The sequence below is a fragment of the Ricinus communis genome, chromosome 9 (genome assembly GCF_019578655.1).
Source record: "Ricinus communis isolate WT05 ecotype wild-type chromosome 9, ASM1957865v1, whole genome shotgun sequence".
Classification (NCBI taxonomy): Eukaryota; Viridiplantae; Streptophyta; class Magnoliopsida; order Malpighiales; family Euphorbiaceae; genus Ricinus; species Ricinus communis.
Window position 1 is genome coordinate 20,053,160 of NC_063264.1, and position 8,956 is coordinate 20,062,115.

The following is an 8,956-nucleotide window of genomic DNA, read 5'->3' on the forward strand; positions in this document are numbered from 1 at the left end:
AGGCATCATATCACCAAACCGTTTCTTTTAAGTGTAAAAAAGAGACAAAAAAATTAAATTTAAGAAAAAAGAGTAAAAAAAGGTACATCGTCTAAATTCTAAAACTAGAGACATACATTTAAGAAAAAGAAAAAAACTATAGGAGGAAATCATAGGAAAAAATCCCTTATGCCTCCCTTCTTTCATTTTAAGTTTGAAAGAAAAATAGAAACATAAAGCTCATGGGTTAGAATCGTAAAAGAGCACAAAACTCTTTCTTTTAGGTGAAAAATGAAATCTGCATATGAAGCAGGCAGATCGGTGCACTTGTGTATTAGATTTGTCATTCCCTATAAAGTAACCGCTAATAACTCTAAAGAATATCGGGAAAGAATCCATGGCAGTGGTGTATCATGAACATAAGAGGTCTAAAAGAGATTAAAAGGAATGTGAAAGAAGAAGTATGTGTGAGGGCAGCATTTTTTGAGAGGAAAATTGGTATATAAGGAGAAGCTTCTAGGTTTTAAAAGGGGTAGGGGATTGGAAAGGTCTATGGGTAAATGTGTGTAGTTTTTTTTTTTGGAATAAGTGAAACGATGGGGTTAAGCGGTATCGTTTTGCTTAAGGGAGGAGGCGTCGTTTTGACGGCATGTGACAAAGAAGAAAGAGGTTAAGCGGTATCGTTTTGCTTAAGGGAGGAGGTGTCGTTGTTTTGTCCATTTAGGGAGCTACTTTGTGTTTAAAACGACGCCACTACATTTAGTAGTAGAACAATGTCGTTTTGCTTGATGGGGGTTTAGCGAGGAGATGGAGAACGTGCAGGATGAGTGGAAAGCAAAGTGAAAAGGCGAGATTACCCTCTAAATCGATAATTAGCTATTATGTGGGGGTATTATTCACGCTTTTTCTCCTTTTTATGTAAAGTTATTTTGATATTTATTCCTATATTAACATAAAAAAAATTTTAATATGTAAATTTATTTTTGACACATGAAATTTAAGATAAAATCTAATTCTATGGTTCTTTGTATTAATTTATTAATTAAGACATTACTTTTCTAATTAAGTAATGACTAATTTTATAAAATAACATTTTAATTATATTTAAAATATGACATTAACTGATAAATTAATTTTTAATTAGATAACGATTTTTAATTCTTTAAAGTAGCCTACTAATTGTATATACAATTTAACACATCAGGCCTTAATTCTCTTTTGAAATGTTTTACTTATTTTTGACATAAATTTTTCATATTATTTTTCTAATTGAAAAAATCTTTAATCTTAGAAAGTATTTTAATTATATTCTTAATGTTATATTAATTAATAAGTTAATATCTTAACAAAGCAATAATTACGATCTTAGAAAATAATACATCAATTATATATATAAAATTAACAAATAAATTTATGATATTTTATTTATTTTATTAATTAAATATTAAATGTTAAGGAAAACGTTTAACATAATTTAAGTTATTATTATTTTTCTAAAATGTTGATAAAATAATTATTGAATATTAAAAGTTTTGTTAAATTTTTTTATTAACTCATTTTACTTTATTATTTGAAAAAATTCTATGATTGTTTTGTTATAAAAAATAACCACATTTTATTTTAAAAAGTTAATAAATTATGCTAAATAATTAATCTTACATAATTAAAAAAATTAATTTTGATAACCTATCATTACAAGTTACCAACTTTAATAGAAAATTACTAAAATAACATAAAATAGTATTATACACTATAAAAATTTATAAACATTTTATTTTGGACTACGGAAAATTATAAAATATTATTATTATTATAAATAGTAATATATTTCGCGTTTATAAAAAATTTAATATTTTCATAAATTTGTAATTCTTTCATAAATTATTAAATTTCACAAAATTAATTATATTTAATATCATCATTTTTTAGTAAGATTTACAAAAAAATCATTATAATTTACAAAAAAAAAACACTATCATTTTTCATAAGTTAATAATAAATTTCGCGATTATAAATTTTTTTATTAATTTCATAAATTTACCAATTTTTTATAAATAATTAAATTTTCAAAAGTAATCATATCATATATTTTTTCTGAAAAATAATAAAACTTACAAAAAATTATTTTAATTTGAGAATAAAATATAAAAATAATTGTTAGTTTTCATAATTTAACAATACATTTCAAATTTATAAAAAGAATTAGTCTCTTTAATAAATTTACCAAAATTTCATAATACATTAAATTTTATAAAAATACTCATATTTTATAATATCATATATTTTTCGTAAGTTCTAAGACTTATAATAATATGTTTTAATTTATGAAAATATATAAAAGGAATTTATCATTTTTTATAAATTAATACTATATTTCGCATTTATAAATTTTTTTATATTTTTTCTAAATTTATCAATTTTTTAATAAATAATTAAATTTTATAAAAATAATATCATACATATACATTTTATTGTAGATAGTAAAACTAAACAAGTAACCGGTCACTTTAGATTTAAAACTGAATAGATAAAATTTGATAAATTTATAAATCAATAGTTTTTAAACCAAAATAGAATTATTTTATTTTAAATAATATAGAAGTCACCTATAATAATAATAATAATAATAATAATAAAATAATAATAATAATTAATCGTGCAACATCTCACTAATAAAAATAATAATAACTAGCATATGATCGTGTTACAATAATTTGAACAACCAGAAATTATTGCAAAACATTAAAGACTTAAAATTATGGTCGACTTGACCTACTAATTAGCAAGTGAAAACAAAATCAAATGAACCATCATGCAACCCACCAAGAGCAAGTGGAAGATAGGACAAAATTTTCAGGAAGAACTACAAGAACGAGGGGAAAATAAAGCAAAAATAAAAAATAAAAAATAAAACATCAATTATCATATGCCACTATGATCAATCTCTGGGCAGCAGCTCTTTCCAAAAGCCAAAACCAGAAGATACAGTGATGAAATCAAACTCCCCAGCATCAGGTGAATCTGAAATCTGTTTAAGAATATATGTATGAATAGCAGGATGACAGCTGTTTTTAAAACTTGAAGGAAAGCTCCAGCTTCCTTAGCCTAGAGTATTCAGCACCTCCAAAATGGTTCATGCCTTACAAATGTGTTATAACTGCCAGATACAGGCTCCTGAACAACCTGTCAACAAGATTTATAAGTATAATGTTAGAGAAGCATCCCTACTTGATGTTTCTCCGGTAAAATTCATGTCTCCGGATATCTTTGATATCATCAATATGAAGAACACCGATGAAATGCCCTAAATCCAAGTATTATCGAGTATTCATATCTTGATGGAATTACCCTTTTTAACTGAAGACAAATTTGGATTAAATATTATAGCATGGGGATAAAAAATGCAAGTTTCATTGGCAAGCTAATTGTCTTTTCCGAACCCAAAAGTATTAGCATCTGAAAAACCAGAGCAGGGTATGTATCAAGTATGTCTTTCTAGGAACTTCTCTATCACCACTGAGAATGCAGCAAATCCAGCACAACCAGCACATGCTGCTTTTGGACCACCTGGGAAAACAGGAGAAACCTAAGATAATGTGGAGCACAAAAAGATGATAAAAATAAAAATAAGCGCATACTAATAAACTTGTTAATTGGAGGGCTACATTTCTTTTTCATAATGAATGCTAGACAAAATAAACACAACATAGCAGCTGAAGAGATATGAGATCGCATTATAGAAAAGTATTAAACAGGCATTTAAAACTTAAAACCAAGCATGCATAACCCATTCCACAGTTCAACACTCGGCAGTTTCTACAGTCGAGCCACAATTCATCTTCCACAATATTATAATTTCGTATGCTTGAAAGTGAAATAATAAATATAAACAAAAAATTACTCTCAGCTCAATCGTGATTGATGTGAAACTGATAACAAGATGCAAGTAGTGCCTGATGACAACTATGATAATGAATTTACTTCAGTATAACCAAAAATTTACTTTCACGAGCGAATTTAAAACCTGGAATAAGACAAATAATCTCTACATCCTACGTATGTTTAACGAGCACATTTCAACCACTCGGACAGTCTAACGATGACAAAATGGATAAAGCAAAGATGGTCTTAAGTATGGTGATAGTGCAAAAAGAAAAATTCAAATGCAATCAAAAGAGTTTTTTGTATGTTGAATTGCTAGTTAACGAAAGAAAAGTTCCCATTTCTCCAGTGCAGTTTAATCAACCTTCAACCTAGCTCCATTTGAAGAGCAAATTTCAAGTAATTGGACAAATTAAAAATATCAAATATGGATAAAGCTTCCGTTCTCGGTATGCATTTGACATCTTTGAAAATACATACTTGAGAAAAAAAAAACAAGCAAATTATTCAAGAGATACTCCAACCTTAAAACTGCATCCCTGGTTTGGCATTTATTATAAGAGAACTGCAATTTGATTTAACTTTGTCAATTGTCATTCAATAAGACCACCAAGATTATATAACACAAAGATTGAGATCAATTCCATAATTTATCAAATACGATGCAAAATATGGCCAAACAAGGATTATAAGAAAGAATAGGCATAAAGCTCAATGTCCATGCAAAACATCAGTTTGCTCCCACTTCTTCCTGAGCCACAAAAATGAAGTGCAAATATCAGCCATCTTCAGCAGGTAAGAGAAACGAAGGCCTGGAAACTATTGACTAACCAAGAAAAATGAACCTTTTCAATTGTCTCCTCCATTCACCAATCAGTGTAAAATCAAATGAAGAAAAAACACAGTTGCAAAAATGCTAAAACCATATTATAACAAGAGCATACACCATTTGTCTCTTAAAGCCTCTTTAATAGTTAACCCCTTTTTTTCCTCTCTTCTTGATAGGTTATTGTAACAGTGAGGCATGATTTTGTTTATTATTACTTAATCTATTCACAACATATTGACAATTTAACTCGCAAAAATAGGATGTGAGAGGCATCCAGAAAATGAAATAGGGAGAGGAGTGAAGGTCCAGAAGGTAGCAGAGGAAGAAAAGTAATCATATTCATGGGCGATCGCGTTTTGGATTGGATGAGCAAAAGAGCACACTAAATGAATAAAGCAATAAGAAAGCAACAAGAAAGATATGAGGATGTGATACATGCACGGTAAGATCCAATATGCTGAACAACTGAGCAGAAAAGTGAGACTCTTCCTCACTTGACTTCCACCTGCCCGGCTGAGTCACTGAAAAACGATATAATGAAAATTGGAGCAAGAACGAGAGAGAATATGCAGTGAATAAGAATAAAAAATATGGAGTAACAAAGTAATAGAGGAGGAGGAGGATGGAAAGAGAGAGAGAGAATAAACCTGGTTGTACGCTACAAAAAGCAGTCAAAATAATGTGTCTACCTTGTCTGTAGACTAGTTGTTTCTGATTTAAAGCAACATGAGCTTCTTTCTTTCTGTTATTAATTTAATTGATTTGCCATTAAGGAGATCATGGTAAGATCACTTGCATTGTCAGATTGGTAAACGTAAATGGGGTAAAATCAGCTACATTATAAAGGTGTGAATAGGCGCATGCCTTGCGTGTGCCTTGACAATAAGGCATGCGCCTTTCAGTGATCGAGGCACCAGCAGCTTGCATCCCACACGCACCTTTAATAACTATGGTACTGCCCTAAAATTGCAAATATCTTGCAGTACCATAGGGCTCCATAAAAATAGTCAGAATCTCAGATGCATAGTTATTAAAGGCGCAAGGTGCACAAAGGCACAAAGGGGTCCTGGAGCTTAGGCGCAAAGCACAGGTGCGCGCCTGACACACACAAGGGCAAAAAAAATATATAAATAAATAAATAAAGTATTAGTACCCAAAACACATAGTGATCACAAAAAATACAAGTAGAACTTAAAAGTAAAAGTTACTAGATAAAAAACACATAAGCTTCCTAATCCTGATAATATTAAAAAGTTCTTAAAACACTTATAAAGCGCAATTTTTTCTTCCATATCATCATCAAATTCAAATTAATCACTTCCAATTTCCTCGTCTTCTTCATATTCCCCATACCTTGGATTTTAGAAGAGATCGGTTATTTGTCTTCAGCAATTAGAGATAGGTTTCTTTGTCTTTACTTTTGAAGAGTTGGAAATTGGAAGAAACCGACTTGTCTTGTGCAGTTGTTAGAAGTAGAATTCTTTATTTTGAATGGCTACCCTAAGTCTGTTGTTTATCTTTTCTTTTTTTCCTTTTCTTTTGATCTTTTTCCTCTAATTGAAAGAATTTAGTGTGGTAAGACCTATTATAAGCTCTAAAACTTAAATAAAAGGCCTACTTTATTTTTAAAAAGAAATTAAAAAAATAAGATGTATATTAAAAATGTTAAAAAGTCGCGTCTTGATGCGCCTTGCCTGCAAGTCAAGGGGCGTGCCTTTGTGATATTGTCCGCCTTTGGCTGACTAAGGTGCAAGGGCATGAGCCTGGTGAGCCTTGCGCCTCAAATGCGCCTTTAATAACTATGCTCATATGTAAAATATACTCTTATAAAAAATTTATCTGACATCTAAGTCGAATATTTTGAAGAATTGACAATGCAGATATAGCAACTCAGCAACCAGCATGCTAAACAACAAAGAGTTCACTGCATTATAAATTTGCATGAGGCTCCTAGTCCAACTACAGTTGTTGAAGGCATAAATTGTAGCTCTCAACTTCCAATTTCAATTTCTCAAAAAGTATGTCATTAAGATGAGCATTTATCTTAATATATACTAAAAATAAAATGATAGGCAAATTGTAGTCATTCAAGATGATTTAATAAACCCATGAGTATGTATCCTTAAATGTGGTAACAAATATCAAATACAACTACTAGTCCATCATGAAAAATTACATGCTATGATCAGATAAAGCAAATGAGCAAAAGGAATATCAAGAAATTAAAAGGATAATTTGGTTATCCACAATCCATAATATCTTCATAAAGCTAAAAGATTGATTACCTCCTTAACAGCCCATAACCCTCTACTCCCCATATATGCATATTATTGGTAAAAGTATGGGAGCTTAGCTTAATTATGAGTTGCTAGATATGAGCTTTAAAGAAACAAATGCTAAATGCTGTAAGACAACTTCATATCTGGATATTATAGTACATAGAAAATTGAATTGAAACAAAGAAAAATAGTTACCTTTTGCAGACATTGAACCTCCAGTTACACACCCAGCAACAACAGTATTTGTAATGTCATGTTTTGCCCGGGCCTTAATAAAATAAAAGCAAATAAAAATTAAATTCTTATGATTCATAATGCATTCATGTATAATATAATTTGTAATTTACTCCTCATGTCCACGATACCTTTTCAACGATGCACTCAGCAGCTGAGAAAACCAATCCCATAACTGCAAACGTTTTACAAGAACTCCAACTTCTTCGCCCCATTTGCTTTGCAGTATAAATAAACTGCTCCCTTCCAGTCATCTGATCTTGCATTAATGGATTATCCAATGAACCTAGTAACAGACCCATGAACAACCCAAGCCCACCTCCTACAAATATTTCCAATGCGAGAATAATACTTCAAAATACTCGGGTGACTTGGCATAAACAAAACAGAGAGACAAAAAGACAAGAGAGAGCTCATATAGTTGCTGAAAAAACCAATGGAGAAGCAAATGCAACAATGTTGAAACTACAATTGTTTTATCAGAGAAAATTAAGACAAAATAATTAAGATTTTAAAGTCTTTTCATACTCTTATTCACCCCATTGCATTGCTGAAAACTAATATATTGTGGCCAGAATTTGTATGACATCATAAGAAAAGAAAACACCAACAACAACACTAAGAATGAAAAGGACCAAATTTATTAGCTAGAAATGATAATGTGCAAAACTGGTTCAGATTTATTTTGGTGAATTGGGCAAATAAAAATGAAGAAAAAAAAAACAAGATATATCATAAAGTCTCTTACCTAAGACTCCACTTGCAACACTGCGAACAGCACAATTGTCCCAAACTTCTTGGGCACGTATCTCTTCCATACTAGGCATTCTAAAAGGTTGAATCTGAGGTATCTCCGGCTCTGCTTCTTTTTTTGAGCTTGAAGCACTATCATTAATTTCATTCACACCCATTATCACCCAGAAACACAACAAAAGATACCTACTTGAATATCTATCAAATACCTAAGAAACACAAAAAGGAAAACTCAAATCAGTTCTTCCAGATAAAAAGCAATTATACAGCAAAAAAAAAAAAATCAGTTTGGTCGCTAATATAGAAATCAGTTGTTCAGCACAAATTCAGTTTCTCTTAACACTCAATATAAACCAAGTTATCTTACAAACAGGGTGACAGAGGTAAAGAAAGAAACAGAAGAACTCACCTTGATTCCACCTGCAACAAGAGCTCGTTTGCTGCCGCAAATGGCTGCGCGCGAGAGGCTCCTCAAACAAAATGCTAACTTTCTTTTTGGACAATAACAGAATGCTAGTAATTAGGCCATGTCTATGAAGCCCAATTCACTTTACTTTTTGTGTCGAGGTTTGTAAAACAAGGTTTTATTTGATGCTGAATTGCTTAGGGAAACAAAATTTTAAAATTTTAATTTCTTTCTAGTTATATATTTAAATTTTTTTAAAATTATTCAGGTTATTTTGTTAAATTAAGATTGGATTTAAAGAGTGACTATATTTTTTATCTATTTTATAAAAAATAAACTAAAATTTAAATAAATATTTTTAGAAAATTATATCAATTTGTGACGTTTAAATATAATTATTTTTATTTTAAATTTAATAATATTATTTTATATTTTAATATAAGAACAATAATAAGTCCAATTATTAATATCAAATCTAATTCTAAAAATTTAAGTTTATCGGAATTTTCAATCATTAAGTATAATTAAGTTTAATTTTAGAGGTGTAAACAATCTATAAAAACATAAATTTGTATATATTACACATATATTCAT

At 29.7% G+C, this 8,956-nt stretch overlaps 1 protein-coding gene across 5 annotated transcripts; it reads right to left on the minus strand.

Annotated features, from left to right (window-relative positions):
• Nucleotides 1–2,645: 2,645 nt before the first annotated feature.
• Nucleotides 2,646–8,525, minus strand: LOC8277925 (mitochondrial import inner membrane translocase subunit TIM22-4). Of its 5 annotated transcripts, XR_007217371.1 has the most exons (7): nucleotides 8,366–8,525; nucleotides 7,952–8,165; nucleotides 7,335–7,525; nucleotides 7,165–7,237; nucleotides 5,126–5,211; nucleotides 3,328–3,546; nucleotides 2,646–3,162 (listed from the first exon to the last, which is right to left on the minus strand). XR_007217371.1 is itself a non-coding variant. In XM_048379418.1 (6 exons), the coding sequence occupies exons 2-6, from the start codon at nucleotides 8,112–8,114 to the stop codon at nucleotides 3,490–3,492; spliced, it is 570 nt and encodes a 189-aa protein (XP_048235375.1). In that variant the 5' UTR covers nucleotides 8,115–8,165; nucleotides 8,366–8,525; the 3' UTR covers nucleotides 2,646–3,489. The 5 variants fall into 5 exon arrangements, 3 of the variants coding, with proteins under 3 accessions (XP_048235375.1, XP_048235376.1, XP_015574196.1); XR_001535182.3 differs by lacking the exon at nucleotides 5,126–5,211 and having other exon boundaries at nucleotides 8,366–8,524; XM_048379418.1 differs by having other exon boundaries at nucleotides 2,646–3,546.
• Between the last annotated feature and the right edge of the window lie 431 nt (nucleotides 8,526–8,956).

Excerpts from the sequence above, each read along its gene's own strand:
- LOC8277925 (XM_048379418.1), bottom strand. The coding sequence starts at position 8,114 with ATGGGTGTGAATGAAATTAATGATAGTGCTTCAAGCTCAAAAAAAGAA. Across the intron at positions 5,212-7,164 it reads AGGTTCAATGTCTGCAAAAG|TGACTCAGCCGGGCAGGTGG; the intron begins GTAACTATTTTT and ends ATCGTTTTTCAG. Across the intron at positions 3,547-5,125 it reads TATTGGATCTTACCGTGCAT|GTGGTCCAAAAGCAGCATGT; the intron begins GTATCACATCCT and ends CTGTTTTCCCAG.